At 45.9% G+C, this 20123-nt stretch overlaps 1 protein-coding gene across 1 annotated transcript; it reads left to right on the forward strand.

Annotated features, from left to right (window-relative positions):
- Window positions 1-117: 117 nt before the first annotated feature.
- Window positions 118-20066, forward strand: LOC130519879 (type II inositol 3,4-bisphosphate 4-phosphatase-like). Its single transcript, XM_057023493.1, has 17 exons — window positions 118-1982; window positions 6864-6978; window positions 7069-7271; window positions 7624-7754; window positions 8292-8399; window positions 8688-8796; window positions 12268-12433; window positions 12657-12776; window positions 12908-13034; window positions 13275-13459; window positions 13611-13734; window positions 13880-14006; window positions 14082-14231; window positions 14378-14475; window positions 14685-14782; window positions 15804-15958; window positions 16101-20066. Exons 1-17 carry the CDS (start codon window positions 1762-1764, stop codon window positions 16303-16305), a joined length of 2442 nt encoding a protein of 813 aa, XP_056879473.1. The 5' UTR covers window positions 118-1761; the 3' UTR covers window positions 16306-20066.
- The last annotated feature ends 57 nt before the right edge of the window (window positions 20067-20123 follow it).

Consider the following 20123-nt stretch of genomic DNA (forward strand, 5'->3'; position numbering starts at 1 on the left):
TTTAGAAAAAAAAAGGTTTCACAACTACTTAAAATAAGTTTAGTATGCATGCCAATGTCTTTGAAGGGAGGGGAGAGGAGGGGAGAGGAGAGGAGGGGAGAGGAGAGGGGAGGAGGGGAGAGGAGAGGAGAGAGGAGAGGAGGGAATCATGATCACAGATCAAATTAGCAATGATACACAAACACACAGACATGAACATGAATGTAATAATGTGAAAAGCTTCATTCCTTTGTTTATTTCCCATGATGCAACTCTGTTTTAATCTTGTGATGACGACAGAAGAGAGCAGGGTTAGGGTCAGTTTGGAGACAGACAAGATGGATTATTCATATTATATGCTCCATTTTTCTTCTTCTCTCTATATTTTCTTGAGCTAAAATACATGGCATCGGAAAGAACAGCAGTTTTATTTGAAAAGCTATTTTCAACACTGCTTTCAAGGATTTTTATTTCCACAACCTGAAAGAACTGCAACAGCAAGTATTTTATCCCAACAACGATGGCGTTCTCTAAATGTTTCTGTCCGTCAACAGTACATAGTGGTCAGGTAGGTCTCGGTTAGGGTCTCATGTCAAACTAATTCATAATTCTGGGGATAAAAAGAAACGGTCCTCCAAGGCTGTTGATTTTTTCTTTCTGTTGATGTACCCAAGTGTTCCAGATGATCCTGGAATTGATCATTGAAGAAACTAGTCCAGGTCATTTGTGAGGATGTTTTTGAAGAAGAGGGGGGGATCACAGATGGAGAATCAAGAATCACATGCGTTCTGCTGCCGTGACAGATTAATCCTTAACCTGATTATCCTGGAGGCTGCGCAAATTTTAATCCCAGCATCGCTTGTAGAACACATGCACTCACACACGTGTTTCAACAGTAGTTGTGTATTATTTTTGTCATCATAAGCTTTAAAACATTTTCATCGAAGTGTCTTTTTTCCATACATTCAGAACTTTAGGGCTAATCCTAACGACTAACCCTTACCCTTTAGGGCTAACCCTAACCCCTAACTCCCTAAGCCCTAACTCCCTAACTGTTACCCTTTAGGGCTAACCCTGACCCTAGCCCCTAACCCTAACCCCTAACTCCCTAACCCTTACCCTTTAGGGCTAACCCTAACCCTAGCCCCTAACCCTTACCCCCTAACCCTAACTCCCCAACCCTAATGTCCAGGGGTTTTTCCACATTAGCCATCCCCTTGTACTAGTGACGTTTGTCTAAATCAGACCCATTGGCAGAGCTTGCTCAAAATCAATCCCTAACCCTGCTCTTTCTCTCTCGACCATCTTCCTATATTAAAAACTCTCCTGCTCCCTCCCTGTGTTTTCCTTCAAGCCTGGCAAACTGCAGTAAACATTGAGTGGGTTGCGCAACAGATAATGATTGCTATGCTTATTAGTTTGTTTCATATAACTCAAATTCCCCTTCCATGTATCGTAGAAAGGGTTGCCAGAGCTTGTAAAATTTACCCTTATAATGCATCTTTTATTTTCTCCTATTTCATACAGAATAGGATACTCCCATTGTGTGGGGCATGGAGGGATGGAATCTTTCTATTTCAGAAGGACTAGGCAGCGAGCAAGCGGTGTGCAGAAAGAAAGAAATTCACACTAGGAAATATTAAGGCCATAAGCGTCAGCACGTACTCCAAAATGGTCTACAATAGGGCATGGAGCTATAAACACCTCAAGGACCTCCAACAGCATCTTAAACACTGACATTCAATAAGCTGTCATTTTGGAGCATTTCCAAAATATGTGTGAATGAAGATGGATCAACCTCTGTATAATTATTGTAATTGTACAGGATGTGCCTGTTTTCTTCTGTTGTTGTCCGTCCTGCTCCTTCTCCTACCCTGGCTGGTGATCTGCAGTGTTCTTGCCAATGTCTTGAAGTTAGATGACTGTTTAACTCTCTGTTGGCAGTATTTTGAAGGCTTCACTTCCTCCATCAGAGATGTTCTCCGGACCAAAGACTTCCAAAGGTATGCTCCAAGAAACAAAATCAATGTGTTTTTTATTCAGCTCAAATACTCATGTGAAGAGGCATCTAAACAGGAAAATGAGCTTTTTGATAAGATGAGATAAGATAATAAGATAACCCTTTAATAGTCTGAGAATGGAGAAATTTGAAGTTGATAGCAGCATAAAGGGATAATATCACCAAATGCATACAAAGTATAAAATAATATAAAAACATTAAATTATCAGGGGGTATTGTGGGGAAAGGGGTCAAAACTACAAATAGAAATAACTCTACCCAGTATAGAAGGAGTATAAAAATGTATAATACCGTCAATGTATCTACATACATGTACATGGCTACACATAAATCCATATGTATGTATATATATATATATCTTGGGTTGACCATCGATCCGATGATGTCAGTGCAGTCATCTCTGGTGACTTCGAAGGTGGCTGATTAGCCCAATTCTGGAGCCACACACTCTGGGACAGTTGGGACATGGGAAAGACGCCGTGGGTGGGGCTGTTGCTGCTTCCTTCCTTCTTTGTCTGGCTGCTGCGACTTTGCCTCTTCTGTGGTCCTCGAAGGATTTGCAGCCCTTCTTGACTGCGGCGCACCATCCGACTCTGTTTTGGGCCTGGGCTTCTAGCTGTGCTGGAGGGATGCCACAGTACTTTAGGCTGTCCTTGATGCAGTCTTTGTACCGCTTCTTGGGGCGCCCAGTGTTTCTCTGCCCCTGGGAGAGGACGCCGTAGAAGACCTGACGGGGAAGGCGCGTGCTGTCCATTCTGATCAGGTGGCCTGACCAGCGGAGTTGGGCTTTCATAATCATGGTCTCGATACTTACAAGGCCAGCTCTGTCCAAGACCGCCAGGTTGGTCACTCTATCCTGCCATTTGATGTGCATTATTGACCGCAGGGACCTCATGTGGAATCGTTCCAACTGTTTTATGTACTTCCTGTATGTTGTCCAGGTCTCACAGCCGTAAAGAAGGCTGGTGAGCACAACAGCTTTGTAGACTTTAATTTTAGTCTCCAGTTTGATGTTTTTGTTATTTATCACACGGGTTCTGAGTCGACCAAGGGACTGGCTGGCTTTGCTGATACGCTGAGCTATCTCCTTGTCTAGAGAGCCGTCACAGGAAATGGTGCTTCCGAGGTACTTGAATTGCTCAACCACCTTCAGCTCAGTTCCCTCGATGGATACATTGGGGGGCGGTGCGCTGGTGCCTGGTGCTGGTTGGTGCATGACCTCCGTCTTGCTGAGGCTGATCATCAGGCCAAACAATCGAGCTGCTTCTGCAAATCTGTCGACGATAATTTGGAGGTCAGGCTCTGTGTGTGCCATGAGAGCACAATCGTCGGCAAAGAGCGCATCGTGGACTAGCCGCTCTATTGTCTTTGTTCTGGCATTCAGTCTTCGGAGGTCAAAGAGGGAGCCATCCAGCCGGTAGCGCAGGTAGATGCCACGGTCGAGGTCTCGGAGGGCATGGTTGAGGACACAGGTGAAGAAGAGGTTGAAGAGGACAGGGGCAAGGACACACCCCTGTTTCACGCCATTGGAGATGTCGAAGGGCGCAGAGGTGTCGCCGTTTGACAACACGAGTCCTTGCATGCCATCGTGGAAGAGACGGATGAGGTTGGTGAATTTTCTCGGGCAGCCTAGCTTGCTAAGGGCGGACCAAAGTGCCTCTCTGTTTACCGTATCGAACGCCTTGGTGAGGTCGATGAAAACGGCGAAGAGGTCCTTGTGCTGTTCAATGCATTTCTCCTGGATCTGCCTAATGGTGAACACCATATCGATGGTGCTGCGGCCAGGTCTAAAACCGCACTGAGTCTCTGGAAGAGCTTCCTCGGAGACTAAGGAGATGAGGCGGTTGAGAATGACGCGAGCCAGTATTTTCCCGGCAATGGACAGAAGCGAGATGCCTCGGTAATTACCACAGTCTGCTTTGTTGCCTTTCTTAAAGATAGAAACAACAGTGGCATCTTTGAAGTCCTGTGGCATGTTTTCTTCTTCCCATATGCTTGTCAGGATGTTGTGGAAGGCTCCAAGTGCTCCTGGTCCCGCCGCTTTGTGGAGCTCTGCAGGAATATTGTCGCCACCTGCTGCTTTGCCTGAGCTGGTCTGCTTTATGGCCTTCATGACTTCGTCTAATGATGGAGGGAGGTCGAGGTCATCTACAACTGGCTTCTGGGGGATAGAGTTCAGTGCAGCAGGGTCGACAGTAGAAGGCCTGTTGAGGAGGGTGGAAAAGTGCTCTCTCCAGCATTCGATGACGTTGGCCTTATCTTTCAACAGGGTCGAACCATCCGCAGATAGAAGCGGGGTGATGCTGGGTTTTGCTGGCCCATAAACTGCCTTTAGCGAACTGTAGAACTCTTTAGCATTGTTGGACTCAGCATGGTTTTGCACCTCTTCTGCCTTTCGGTCCCACCAACTGTCTTGCATCTCACGAAGCTCTTTCTGCGCCGTTTGCTGCAGCTGTTTGAAGCGATCCTTTTTTGAAGTGGAGTTGATGTCATTTTGCAACTCGATGAAGGCTTGTCGCTTTTTGTCTAGAAGCTTGCTGATGGCCTCGTTGTTTTCATCAAACCAATCCTGATGGTTTCTTTGCTTCGGCCCAAGAATAGCTTTAGCTGACTCTGTCACCATTTTCCTGTATTGGGTCCACTTGTCGTTTGGATCTCCAGTCAGAGGTCCATGGGCAGTCAGCGCGTCGTCCAGGTGTTGTTGGAACGCTTCTCTTTTGACAGGGTCTTGAAGCCGTTTGGTATCAAACTTTGCCCTGATGAGCTTGGCTCTCTTGCGTTGAGTGGGGGCAATACAGAGTGCAAGGATGGCTCTGATCAGTCGATGGTCGGTCCAGCATTCCGCTCCTCTCATGGCTCTGGTGATCTTCACGTCTTGAATGTCCCGCCTTCTGACAATGACATAGTCTATTAAGTGCCATTGCTTGGATCTGGGATGCATCCATGAAGTCTTGTACTTGTTCGCAAGCCGAAAGAGAGTGTTAGTGACTGTCAGGCCGTTTTCTGCACACATCGTCAGGAGTAGCATGCCATTGTTGTTCAGCTTTCCTACTCCATGTGGACCCATCACACCTTTCCAAGTCTCAGAGTCGCATCCTATCCTGGCATTGAAGTCTCCCAGCAATACGAGTTTGTCGCTGCTAGGCGTGGACTTGATGACGGAGTCCAGGTTCTCGTAGAATGCCTCCTTGTCTTCGTCACTGCTAGTCAGTGTGTGCGCGTAAGCGCTAATGACAGTTGCGGGGCGTGATTTCGAGATGCGGAAACGGAGTTTCATTAGGCGTTCGTTGATGCCGGTGGGGAGATCAGACATGAGACGGAGGAGAGTGGAGCGTATGGCAAAACCAACTCCATGGATCCTGTCCTCATTTTCAGCTTTTCCTTTCCAGAAGAATGTGTACCCTCCATCAGGCTCGCAGATCAATCCTTCTTCAGCAAAGCGAGTTTCACTAAGAGCAGCGATGTCGATCCTGTAGCGGGCTAGCTCCTTGGCTATCAGGGCTGTTCTTCTCTGGGGTCTTTCTGTGGTGTCTCGGTCCAGCAGAGTGCGTATGTTCCATGATCCAAAGATGAGTTTCTTTTCTTTTGTTTCTTTTTGTTTTCGACCGCATTGTAGAGCTAATCTGCCAGCCGCGGCATGCTGGCCAGAAACGTTGTGAGGCAAGCAATGTTTGGGACACTTTCTAGTCCCCTCCCTTACTAGGGTGAGCAGTGCTGTCCTAAAGAGGGCTGCTCAGTCGCCTGGGATGCTGCCGAACTCCTCTGTTGCCTCAAGTCAAGAGTCGAGCGACCACTGGTCCACAGGCCGCCTACGTGCAGGTTTGAGACTACGGCTCCCAGTAGTAACCGCTACCTGCCGCTTCGCCCCGCCCCCATCGCCGTAGGACTTGTAGATAGTGAAAAAGATGTTGCAGCAGGTGCGGAGAAGACTACACAAAAACCTGCGCTGAGAAAGAGATTTTGGTGGGGAAGTCATTGCGCTGGGACAACCCCACCCTCTCGGCCGCAGAAGTCAATTGCAGCGGTATATGGATGGGCTCACGAGCAGGTGCAGGTAGGTGAGGATGAGTCTATCCAGAGACATTAGCCCCACTGGCCTCTAACTGTGGAGCTCCTTTGGGTTGGGGTCATGGCCACCAGGGCCAGGAAGGATGCTTTCAAGAATGCAGGATGTTTACCAGCCAGGAGGCAAGACTGGCGTGTAGGTGTGAAGTTATTTGGTGATGCTCCATTAGATGTAGGTGGCACCTCCCACGTGGGACCTGGTCATGGGAGGAAGATCACTGGGGACGGCAATATGGCTGCAATAGGAGGATTGATTAGGGGCAGGTGTCAAGCCGGTTGAGCAAATGGTTTAGTTAATTTGCCCAATTCTCATTCCATCAGTCTCAGTCTTTGTGTTTTGTGGCCTAAGTTGGAGTCCCCTCCAGACACCACCGATGTTACTCTTCTGCAGGTGATTCTTCATCTTCTCCTGCTCAGCCGGTTTGGGTTGGGGTTTCCTGATATGAAAGCCCAGTTCTTCTCCGTTGGGAGGGCTTTTATCTCTAGATTAATCCATGGCTTATTGTTGGAGAAACATCGAAACAATCTTGGTGGGTTTGGTATTCTCCTCACAAAAGTTGACATAGTCTGTTACTGTGTCTGGGAGGGAGTCAATATTCTCCCTGTGAGCACCTCTGAACCATCTTTTTACTATGGGTCACTGCTGGCTGCCTGTGAACCAGGGGTTTGTGCAGAGGTTGCTAGGAGTCAGATGAAGAGGCTACTGGCTCCACCTTCCTGCAGAGCTGATCACTTCCAGTGTTCATGTCGCAATCTTAATTTGTGCTGAAACCAAAAATGATTTTTCCATTTTTCTCAGTCGAGAGAGTGTTGAGAAAACACCTGAAGAGGCAAAGATGCAGATAGAGAAGGAGAATGAAGTAAAAACTCTTGAAGACAAGGTCGAGGAAGAGGAGGGAGTCACTGCACTTTGGGTTAGTGCTTTTAGCTGGGTTCTGAGCACTTCTTTGTATAAAGGGCTGCAAGACGTTTAAGTTAAATTGAACCATTCTTCTGTCCTGCAGGATCCAGATCTCTGTGATGGCCTTCATGCATGTGTCCATCACAGACAATCCCAATTGCTCTGTGCTCCAATTTGTACAGTGTACAGGTTCCAGTCTGAGGACAAAAGATGGCTGACAGTGAGGGAGGTGATGTCAGAGACACCACTCACTTTCTCCTTACCCAGACAGCTGCTGAGTGTGCTTGTCTGTGAGCACGCCACCCGGTATGTTTAAACACAAACCTGTTGCATCACTCTGGAGCGTCGCTGGAATCCACCAATCACAAGGCGGTAACAGCAGCCACCGGATGGTTGAACCAGGAGAGAATGCTCCTTGGTGCAGTTCAACTCAGAAGCTTCAATTATGTTGACTGTAGTTTTTCAGGTGCACTGACAAGGTCAAACCAGACAGGTGCAGTTAACCAGGTGAACTTTCCAAAGAGGCTCCAAACTTATATCAGGAGTAGCTCTTGTAGGAACTACAGCTGCTGGCACACCAAATCTGCAGCGACACATCCACGAACAGCTTCAGCTTGATTTCGGGCTGGAGACAAACCTCTGTTCACCTTTTTTACAGGATTCAGGAAATGAAGGAACTTGGTGAACTGCCGCCTCAGTGGGAATGCCTTCGTTGTGATGTCATCAAACACTGTAATCACTTGATTGGCTCCTATCAGGAAACACTCGTAGTGCTTGACAGATTGTCTGGTGAATATGGCTACATTTTCTAAATATTATTAGATATCTGAAAAATCTTTGAAACACTTTAAGTCTCTTAAAAATTAATAACATTAACTAATACAAAATTAGACATTTTTTATTAAAGTCCTGATACAGGTATCAAAGAGGCTTCACCTCTTTACTTGGGTTGTTGCTAACGTTGACATTGAAGCCTCTTTGATACCTGTATCAAGACTTTATTTGCTTATGTGAATGAAACCTTGATTAAGATTTTATTTTGAAAATATAAATATTTTCTTTCCTTTAGTGTTAGTGCTTCTTACTGAAAAAAAATCTTAACTTGTTGCTGCTAACTGATGCTAATACTAGTACTTGGCCAGTTGAAGAACATGGTCCATGATGGGCAGATATAACGTGTAGCTGTTGTTTTGGTTATGCCAAATAAATAAGAAAACCACAATAAAATTCAGTTGGAAAAAATAAAACTGTTCATACAGAGATTTGCAGATGCAAAGTACCGTTTTTCTGCTGTGTTACAATAATAGCGTTTTGTTTTATTCACAGCATCATGCTGTCTGAAGTCGAGCAACAGTAAATGTGACAAATATCTCCAGTTTGTTCCGACCAACCTCCACTCTCAGAGAATGGAAGTCATCACTTCAGACAACATAAGTAAACATCACCTTTTTCTTTTTTAAAAGTGGGGATCCAAGCTTCTTCCCCCAACAGTATTCGATCCCTAACTCTAGCCCCTCACTTCTTTTCTTACCCTAACTCCTTGCTTCTTTCTCAACAATCTTTCCATCGTTCTTAACCAGCCAGACCCCTGATCTGCAAACTGGAGTGTAAAGCCTACTAGCATGATGTCTTGTCCGTAGCATGTCTACCAGTGATTACGAACCAAAAGGTTTTATACCAGTTTCCACCTCGCCTCTCTCTTTCCCTCTCTCACTGCTACAGGTGAATGTTACGAGGTGATTACCTTTGGTGCTCCAGCTGATCATCACCAGTCGTTCAGACGTGGTGGCCTGAGCAGACTTGTGGCGAAAACGGCTGATCGTGCAGAAAGGTTTTGCTCTCCTTTATCTCTTTCCTTCTTTTCTTTGTTTCTGTATCTGTCATTCTTTTATTCTCTACACTGTGTTTTACATGATTTGTCTTCACTTCTTGTGTTTAGATGTTGTTACGAACCTCAGAATGCAAATTGAACCCCCAAAGCAGACACACAGGATTGAGTAGATTTGAACCGAAAAGTCTTTACTGAAAATGTGGAAACTGAATCCCACAAAGAACTAAAGTTGGAAAACTCTGTAGTGCGGTGGGAGCAGGCTGGGTGGCACGAACAGGTGTCTGGACAGGTGAACAGGTGTCTGAACAGGTGAACAGGTATCTGAACAGGTGACTGGAGAGGTGAACAGGTGTGAACAGGTGTCTGAACAGGTGTCTGAACAGGTGTCTGAATAGGTGTCTGGAGAGGTGAACAGGTGTGTGAACAGGTGTCTGAATAGGTGTCTGGACAGGTGAACAGGTGTCTGGACAGGTGAACAGTGTCTGAACAGGTGAACAGGTGTCTGAACAGGTGTCTGAATAGGTGTCTGGACAGGTGAACAGGTGTCTGAATAGGTGTCTGGACAGGTGAACAGGTGTCTGAATAGGTGTCTGGAGAGGTGAACAGGTGTGTGAACAGGTGTCTGAATAGGTGTCTGGACAGGTGAACAGGTGTCTGGACAGGTGAACAGGTGTCTGAACAGGTGAACAGGTGTCTGAACAGGTGAACAGGTGTCTGAACAGTGTCTGAATAGGTGTCTGGACAGGTGAACAGGTGTCTGAATAGGTGTCTGGACAGGTGAACAGGTGTCTGAATAGGTGTCTGGAGAGGTGAACAGGTGTGTGAACAGGTGTCTGGACAGGTGAACAGGTGTCTGGACAGGTGAACAGGTGTCTGAATAGGTGTCTGGAGAGGTGAACAGGTGTCTGAACAGGTGAACAGGTGTCTGAATAGGTGTCTGAACAGGTGAACGTGTCTGGACAGGTGAACAGGTGTCTGGACAGGTGAACAGGTGACTGGAGAGGTGAACAGGTGTCTGAACAGGTGAACAGGTTTCTGAACAGGTGACTGGACAGGTGAACAGGTGTCTGGACAGGTGAACAGGTGTCTGAATAGGTGTCTGAACAGGTGAACAGGTGTCTGGACAGGTGAACAGGTGTCTGGACAGGTGAACAGGTGACTGGAGAGGTGAACAGGTGTCTGAACAGGTGAACAGGTGTCTGAACAGGTGACTGGACAGGTGAACAGGTGTCTGGACAGGTGAACAGGTGTCTGAACAGGTGAACAGGTGACTGGAGAGGTGAACAGGTGTCTGAACAGGTGACTGGACAGGTGAACAGGTGTCTGGACAGGTGAACGGGTGTCTGAACAGGTGACTGGAGAGGTGAACAGGTGTCTGGACAGGTGAACAGGTAGGTGGACAGGTGGACAGGTGAACAGGTGTCTGAACAGGTGTCTCCTCTCCTCTCCTCTGCTCTGCTCTGCTCTGCTCTGCTCTCCTCTCCTCTGCTCTGCTCTGCTCTGCTCTGCTCTCCTCTCCTCTCCTCTCTCTCTCCTCTCCTCTCCTCTGCTCTGCTCTGCTCTGCTCTCCTCTGCTCTGCTCTCCTCTCCTCTCCTCTTCCCCCTCCTTCTCCTCTCCTCTCCTCTCCTCTCCTCTCCTCTCCTCTCCTCTCCTCTGCTCTGCTCTGCTCTGCTCTGCTCTGCTCTGCTCTGCTCTGCTCTCCTCTCCTCTCCTCTCCTCTCCTCTCCTCTCCTCTTCCCCCTCCTTCTCCTCTCCTCTCCTCTCCTCTCCTCTCCTCTCCTCTCCTCTCCTCTCCTCTCTCTCCTCTCCTCTCCTCTCCTCTCCTCTCCTCTCCTCTCCCCCTACATGAGCCTGGTCCTGCTCCAGGTTTCTTCCTGTTAAAGGGGACTTTTTCCTGCCACTGTTGCTTGTCTGGGGTCAGGCCCTGGGATTCTGGAAAGCGCCTTGAAACAATTTTGATTGTATAAGACGCTATATAAATAAAGATTGACTGAGACTGACCGACTGACTGAACAGGTGAACAGGTGTCTGGACAGGTGTCTGGACAGGTGAACAGGTGTCTTCTGAACAGGTGTCTGGACAGGTGAACAGGTGTCTGGACAGGTGAACAGGTGTCTGGACAGGTGAACAGGTGTCTGAACAGGTGAACAGGTGTCTGGACAGGTGTCTGGACAGGTGAACAGGTGTCTGAATGGACGGTCTGCAGGAATCAAACACATACAGAGTTCAGGAACCAAGCTGAACCACGGAAGGTTAAACAAAGAATTGGCAAAGATGGAAGCGTGGACCAGTCTTTTCAAACAGGAAGCCGATCTAGATGATTATCTCGGGATGAGTTGCAGGTGTGTAGATCCCATGATGGCAATGAACCAGGAAGCAGCCCCACCCAGCCTGGAAATAGACAGACAAGGGACACACAGGCAAGAAACAGAAGGGGGGGGGGGACATTAGGGAGGAGTCCAAACAGATGTTTGCTGACCCAGAATGAGTCCAGCTTCACTCTCCTACTGACCAATTGGCGACTGTTGACAGACACTCACCAACGTTGCCCATGAGCAACAGTTTAGAGACCTCCCATTGAGTCACAGATATAAGAATTATATCCACATTATTCCAGGAAAAAACAGCATGACCAATGTGACTTAGGTCTGATTCAGTTCAGACGAACATCTATAAAAGGTTTCAAAGACGTAAAATTCACAAAAAAAAGTAAATTATGCAAATCGATATTTATACTTTAACAAAGGATTTCTAGTGTAACCGAAAGACATCAGCACTCGTATCCAAGAAGAACAGCCGTTGCTTTTTAATCCCACAGAGGCTAAGTTACCATTTTTATACTCTGAAAGTGTCCTTGCCCAAGCATGTCCTTAATCTAAACTGTTGCATTCAGCTCCCCCTCCCAAAGGCCGAACCTCCCTGCAGATGTGCAACCAGGCAGAGGGCAAAAACAGTGTAAATGGCCTCCACATGTGTACCTACAGGATCTAAACTCGGAGCCCACTCACACTACAGAACTGTGCCATGTCCAAGCCCATATTTTACCCTAAAGTGTGGATTCTTCTCCCTCATGGCATGCTTGGAAGATGTGCACTTTGTCACAGCAAGGTTGTTCACACATGTGCACAACCATATTACTTTCACAACACTCAAAATGTTGTTATTACATATGAACCCCTTGAATCACGGCCCAGGGTGATCAATAAATCTAGATGTTTGTTGCAATTTGTATAATTCAGGACCTTTTCTTAAAGCCTGGCTAGCTTTTAAAATGACATGGTTCTTGCTACCTTTGTTGGTTAAAACACTAGTTTACAGCAACAATGGTCTGGCTGACACACCTTCACTGTCGGTGTGATGAACAGAAGAACACACATGCTTCAACCACATCAGGAAAAGTGATGTTAGCGTGAGTGCATCAGCTCCAGGTGAGCGATGCATCCACATGTTAACTCTTGGTGTCACTGCAGCTCCATGGATTACTCGCCCCAGGAGCTCTCCAGAGTCACAGAGCTGCTGTCCAGTCTGATGATGCTGCAACCACTGTTATTTGGACTTGCTGAGGAGCTGCTGTCCGTCTCCCTGGAGCTGAACACTGACCGGCTGCTCGAGGTGATGGACAGCTTCAAACAGCAGGTGAGGAGAGGAGTAAAAGAAAGAGATCCACTCATCCATTCCTGCATCCATTGACACTGACGGTTATATACTGCAGCAGTGACAACACAGATTTGTTGGGTTAAGTATCTTGCTTAGTCACCTCGACACATAGACCACATAGCCAATAGCCTTTCTCCACCTGAAGCATGTCACCCACTGGATGGGATCATAAAAAACTTGATTTTAGTTTCCCTTCCTTTAGACAGAGCTGTTTGTTCACACACTCAATGACGAACTGGTGAAAAGGGCCCTGCTGGAGATCCACAAGACCCCTGCACCTGATCACAGTCACGTGTCACATGACATCACAACAAGCAGTCAGGTAAAGCCATCCTCACGGTGACATCCAGTGGACCTTAGAATGTGAGCAGAATGGATGGGTGAGTCATGATGTTTCTCTTTTGTCATGACAGTAGTGTGTAAATTCTTTTGTGTGTGTGCATGTGTGTGTAGGACAGCATGTGGGCTAATGTAGTCAGAAGCCTCCACTGCATCACCATCATGAGCAACCGCCTGGTGGCAAGAGAGGATCCAGTTCAGCAGATGACATCAGCAAACGGAGGCCCAAACTCAGGACGAGGTTTCAGAGACACAAATTTGATTTGTAGAAGATAAGATTTGAATTAGGCAAAATATTTTTATCTAGAAATTCATATGACTTTTTGAGAGAAAAGTCAAACTATAGTGCACAAATATTTTTCTAAATGTTTCCAAAATCCTCTTCTGGATCAGAGTCTGGTCCCATTTGTCTGTAGAATTTTAGATATGATCTGTAAAGTGGGATCTAAAACACATTCTCTTATTCTTGTGTCTCCTCCAGCTTCTTCCTCCTGGCAGGAGCTGCTGCTTCCCCTTGTGGTCACATTTCGGGACTGTGTGCGGGAGGCGCTGGGTGAAGTCCGAACTGCAGTGATGTTTGTTCTCCTGCAGAGGTCATTGCCTTCAAATGCACCTCATGGATTTCCAGAGCTTCTCCAAAGACGTCATGCTGTCTTCAGCCAGGCAGTGAGACTGAATTGTGGTTAACAATTATTAGATTGTGTAGCTATGTAGCTTAGCTTAGCTCATATCTGTCTTTGCCTACACTGGCACTTTGAAAGTATGTCAGCGTATTTGACAACAACTGAATTACTTCTCAAGAGTTTCTGTCTGTCAGCTGTCTGCTGCCGTGTGTGGCATCACACTGAAACTGCACAGAGCTCTGAATCAGCCGGGTTTCCTGCAACAGCTTCAGACAGTGGGACTTCTGGTCCAGTTTCAGGGTCTACTTAGCAACTATGGTACACACACACACACACACACACACACACACACACACACACACACACACACACACACACACACACACACACCTGTGTTCCGACATAACCCTCTAACCCTTTGACTCTTTTGGGTTTAATCACAACTAAGATGCTGTCTTCAAAGGTGAGGAGGCAGCAATCTTGGAGGACATGGAAGTGGGTGTGGCTGACCTGAGGGACGTTACATTCACCCTCATTGAGGCGAAAACAGAAGAACCAGAAGACCTCCTGCCGACACTCAGTGGAATGTGGTGAGAGAGCGCACACACACACACACACACGGAGGCACACAGCGTACTGTTGTCATGATGTTTTTCTTGATTCAGGGGTAGTTTAGTGGTCCAGGTTCCAGTGCTATCAGACACCTTTGTGTTGTTGCCATGGGAACTGAAAGCTGGGAGTATGATACAAATTCATCCCGTTTTTTTCAACATTGGAATTGGATTGTGGAACCAGTGTCAGAGTGTCACTGACAGGTATATACACACGTGCAAGCTTTAGACGCATAGCTACAAGTATCATTTTGAATTTTGACCCGTTTTGATCCCAGAAAAATTACCAAAAGTTGTGAACTGACTTCATTTCTTAAAGCACAATGGATGGATCTGTCTTCTACTTTCAGGAATGGCAATACTTCTCTGCAGGAACGCATAAACCTCCAGAGCTGCCAACATCTTCGTTCATACTGTAACTCACTGAGAGATGAGCTGCCCAACATTGGTACAATGCTTGGCTAACACCTGATTCACACAAACTTAATGAATTCATTTTAGATTCTCTTTACATTATTCAAAATCTAAACTTTGAGATTAGAATTATGATTGTAAACAGTATTGTGCACCACTGCTCATTTAATTTGTTGCTTTACGTGAAAATACATATATTTCACTAAATTTTATAGTGACTCAGCTCTGACCGTGTTGTCTCAGGTGGTTCCAGGTCACTGTTGGACTTGCTTGATTCTTTGGAATGCAGTGTTGAATCCCAGAGCAGAAAGAGTGGGGACATTCTACGGCTTTCTGCTATGGTAACACTAGATAATAACACTAGTCTTTCACCAAATAGCAGTAGAGGAAACTGTGGCTACATTAGCTAAGGCTTTTGAAATTAGCAGTAATCTATAATGACAATCTCATCAAGTTTAGCCTCTAAAGCTGGTGATTATCAATGAGCCATTTTGGATAAAACATTTTCAGGCGTGAATGGAAATCTAAAATATTCACAGAGAAGTCCTAACCCAGGGGTGGGCAACCTTTCTGACCGGTTGGCCACACTGACTTTTGTAAATTGATAGGGGGGTCGCCCAGGTGCAGATGGATTGTTTAAGTGAACTAATGTTATTGGGATTGGGTTAGCTAACCCTAACCCTAAAGAATTTTGACAGATGCTATATGAATAAAGATTGATTGATAATGTTATTGACATGTAAAAGCCAATTTCTAAAAGGTTTACAGGCAGCAAAGCATTAATATGTTAGGCTTATTGTACAAATTATTTAATAAATGCATTAATTTCTTGCTTACTAGCATAGTCACCAATCTTAATTGCAGGGTGGCAGCTGATGTTATACTCTTGAAAACTGCAAAAAAACAGTCCTCATGGAAACTGAAGAAACAAGTTCTAAGTTGATTGGGGCTGGATTAAGACCAAAATGAATGCAATTTAATAATAAATATATTTTTGAATATCGTTTGAACAAGTTAGGTGTGCCGGATTAGAAAGCCTCACATGTTGTAATTTGCCCAGGTCTGCCCTAGCTCTGACTCTAACCCTAACCCTGAGGTATGCTCTAAATTTAGCAGCATTGAAGAATGTTGGAGCAACATTCAAATTAGTCAAAGATTGTAATGGGAACAAAACACTTTTTATACAATTGCAAATCATTTCATCAAGGTCAATTACATAAAGAAAATCCAGCTTTTGAGAGTTTATGTTTACAGAAAAATTCTGATGTTAGACCTCATGGTGAACTTGGACTGCTTTCAATCATTCATCAAAAAGCACTCAGCACCGGTGTCTCTGTTACCTGTAATCCATCTGTGACCCAGGTGTGTCATGCAGTGAATGGCGTCCGCCTGACCAGCTGTAAGAGCGCGGAGGACCGCACAGCCATGTCGCTCACACTTGAACAATGCACATTGTTGCAGGAATTCCATATGCTGGGCCAACACCACTTCAACATTGCACTTGACTGCATGAGAAGGTTTGTGTTTGTGCTGCTCCCCTCCTCCTCGTCTCCTCATCCTCCTCACACACCATCACATTTTGTAAATTTTCTGTTGAACTTTCTGATTTGTTTCCTTTCTCCCTCTGTCTTTCTTCTCCATCTTACATTCTTCCTCCAGGTCTCGTCTGTCCTGGGGCCAGATGTTGGGTTGTTACACTCGCTTCTGGCTTCCAGTTTGTATGGAAGGGGCAGGGGATGATCCCACAGCTCTGCGGAGATCCAGTTGTCACCTGTACCCAGTAGCAATTCTATTGGTCACATCTCATCTACTGGTTCTATGGCTCATCCTCAGTCTGGTTTTACTTCTGGCCCAGTACCAGTAGCCAAGCACTAAAAATCCAATGATATTAACATGTGATTGAGCATCAGTTTGAAAAAAATCTTAACTATGTCTGACCACAGATGATGAGGATGAAAGGCGTACTTTATATGGAGGGTTGCAACCCACCCAAAAATCCAAACCAGCAGGTCTCATGTTTGCATTGGTTGTTAATTGATTTCTTTACAAACAATAGAACAGAGCAGAAGTCTCTCCCAGTACTAACCCTAACCCTCTCTCCCAGTGCTAACCCTAACCCTCTCTCCCAGTACTAACCCTAACCCTCTCTCCCAGTACTAACCCTAACCCTCTCTCCCAATACTAACCCTCTCTCCCAGTACTAACCCTAATCCTCTCCCAGTACTAACCTTAACCCTAACCCTCTCCCAGGACTAACCTTAACCCTAACCCTAATCCTCTCCCAGTACTAACCTTAACCCTAACCCTCTCTCCCAGTACTAACCCTAACCTTAATCCTCTCCCAGTACTACCTTTAACCCTAACCCTCTCCCAGTACTAACCCTAACCCTAATCCTCTCCCAGTACTAACCCTAATCCTCTCCCAGTACTAACCTTAACCCTAACCCTCTCCCAGGACTAACCTTAACCCTAACCCTAATCCTCTCCCAGTACTAACCTTAACCCTAACCCTCTCTCCCAGTACTAACCCTAACCCTCTCTCCCAGTACTAACCCTAACCTTAATCCTCTCCCAGTACTAACTTTAACCCTAACCCTCTCCCAGTACTAACCCTAATCCTAAACCCTAACCAACCCTAACCCAGTACTAACCCTAACCCTCTCTCCCAGTACCAACCCTAACCCTATCCCAGTACTTACCCTAACTCCTAACCCAAAGAAGACTCAGTGCCCGTCATTTTACCCATTCTCCCCACCAATCCCCTCACCACTAGACAACCTGATAAAATAATTTCCACCACACCCAAAGCACTCACAAGAGCAACAGAAAATCACCTAACCCTAACCCGACCACACTTACGAATACAAAGGACCCTAGATCAATCACATATAGTTCCCATTCAAAGGTTTCTGTCTTCTTACCAGACAAGATCCTCCCCTCTTAGGGTTAGGGTTAACCCTAACCTCCCCTAGCTACCTTCCACTGGTGCCCAGGTGGATCTGATTGAGTTATTTACCTCATCACAATGCAGGCCGAAGCAGGCCAAAATGATGACCGGGTCCAACTGCCAGACCACCCTTTCTGAGCCTCCTACCCCACACAAACATCAGGGTGGTCTGCATTGTTTGATCATCAGCCCCAGAGCACCAGCACACCCACTGACTCCAAATTAACTTGCACCTTTTCCCCTCCATCTCTTTCATCCCCTGCAGCCACTTCTCCAGAGCCAGGAGACAATTGCCCGTCCCTACTCCGTCCCCCGCCTCAACATACAACACTCCCCAGTAAGACCACCTAAAGGCCAAATTACCACATAGCCAGACCCAACCGCAAAATCCAGGACTGGGTCTTCAAAGGCAGAAGACCAGTCCTCATCCTGGGAGACTCAAACATTAATTGCATCCCTGGACACACCAATCCAAACATACAAGTAGACAGTTACCCTGGAGCTAATGTTTATCATTTTCTAAAAGTCTGCCAAAAGTCCCCCCCCCCCAATCCTAGTATCAAAATTGTAGTTTTTGCCTTGGGGATGAATAACAGAGACCAGGACCTGAGACAAACTACACTCAAACAATTAAAGGCATTATTCCGCGCTTCCAAGCTGACCATCCCCAACGCAGACATCTATTTTCCCATTCTTAACTACCGTATTCAGATAATATAGACACAACTAGACAACCTGATATCAATAATCAATAATGCCATGACAACATATTACTCAATAGTTTGAAATTCCACACTTTCATCACAGAAAAAGACAACATCCATTGGACCCCCACAACAGCAAAACTCATCTTTGACAACTGGTGCGAACAACTGAATCTATGACACAGCCCCTAAAGCAAAACCAATTCCAAGTATAGATCTGGACTGGGAGTCCCCCTCAAACATCCTGAACCTCTTGACCCTCTTCACCCCAACCACGTTCCACAATCCAATCTTTATTCCTAACTCTAATCATAACTCCACTCCCCTCCTAATCTTAACCCAAACCCTACCTCTTTCACTAACCCTAACCCTAAATCCATTCCTGATTCTAACCCTTCTTCCAATCCTAGTGCGTCTACCAACCCTAACCCTTTCCCACCCCTAAACCTAACTCCACTCCTAACCCTAAACCTACTGCTTCCTCCAACCCTAACCCTTCTCCCACCCCTAACCCAAACTCCCTCCTAACCCTAACCCAAACCTTAACTCCACTCCCAACCCTAACCTCAGCCTTAAATCCACTCCTAACCCTAACCCTTTCTCACCCCTAAACCTTTTTCCAACCCTACTGGTTCCTCCAACCCTAACCCTAACCCTCCTTCCACCCCTAACCCTAACTCCCACCTAACCCTAACCCTTTCTCACCCCTAACCCTAACCCTTTTCCCAACCCTACTGGTTCCTCCAACCCTAACCTTAACCCTTCTCCCACCCCTAACCCTAACTCCTTCCTAACCCTAACCCTACTCACCAAATTACCAAAGTCTTCGCGGACTAGCGGATTCTGCTCTCTCCCCTATTTTGGCCGGCACTGGTCTCGAGCCCCGGCCCCCCGGGGATGCCCTCAACCCCCGCATTCCCCTATCATTCCGATCAGTAGGCCAGTCCAAAAAAAGTTTCATTCCAAACCCTGAACCCCAACACTCACCCTAACCCTCTCTCCCAGTACTAACCCTAACCCTTTCACTCCCGGTGTCAACATTTTTGTCATCTTCATAAAACACAACACAATTTAATCATAATCATAATCATAATCATAATCAATTAACACACTATCACAGCTACACATCATCTTATTAACATATACATCCATGACCTGTAATTAAAAGACCAACAGAACACCCACAACTCCTTGCGCCCCAGCCCCAAAGGCGCCGCAATATGTCCTGACAACATACTCAACTTACTACAACATACTACTTTAAATACAAGAAATCATAAAAGCTACATCAAAATGTTTAAAAAGTTAAGAGGTTTTGTTTTTTTAAAACTCCAGGAAATTAGTAATTGTAAAAGTATCAATATCGAATACAGTTGAACAAACACTGAAAGCTTCCAGAATCGAAGGGGTTTTATGTAGGTTTGTACTGCAATAACATTCAAAACACTGTGCAGCAGCATAGAGGTTGCCAGTTAGAGTGCCAGATCCAGCTGGAACGTCTACTCCAAGGAGCTGCCATGGGAAGCGACGAGGCTTACAGTCAATTTATTTCCTCTTTAACATGTTTGTGTGATGGTCCGTGCCTACATTTGGAATTAGGACAAAGTTAGCTAAAATTTAGCTGAACAAAATGTGACGGACAGTCAGACAGAAAGACAGACAAGCAGATAGACAGACAGATGGATGGATGAAAGGACAGACAGACACATAGATCGACTGATTGATTCATTAAACCTTTATACTGCACCGACGCTGTGGAACACCCTCCCTGACCACCTGTGGGCCAACCCCAGTTGGGAGCAGCAAGGAGTTTGCATTGAGTATTTTCAGGTCCTCAGACATGTCCTCTGGGATTGGATCATCAATTTGATTTAGAATTGAATTTTATCTTGTGTACACACTTTCAAAGTAAACTTTGTTTTACACTTTTAATTCTACAGCATAAAAACTGATGAATATGTTTGCACAGTAAAAGTGATTGCGTGTTTAATTCTTATTGCCTGATTTCAATAAGAGTTTCACTGTTTTTTA

The sequence above is a fragment of the Takifugu flavidus genome, unplaced genomic scaffold (assembly GCF_003711565.1).
Source record: "Takifugu flavidus isolate HTHZ2018 unplaced genomic scaffold, ASM371156v2 ctg237, whole genome shotgun sequence".
NCBI classification, from domain to species: domain Eukaryota; kingdom Metazoa; phylum Chordata; class Actinopteri; order Tetraodontiformes; family Tetraodontidae; genus Takifugu; species Takifugu flavidus.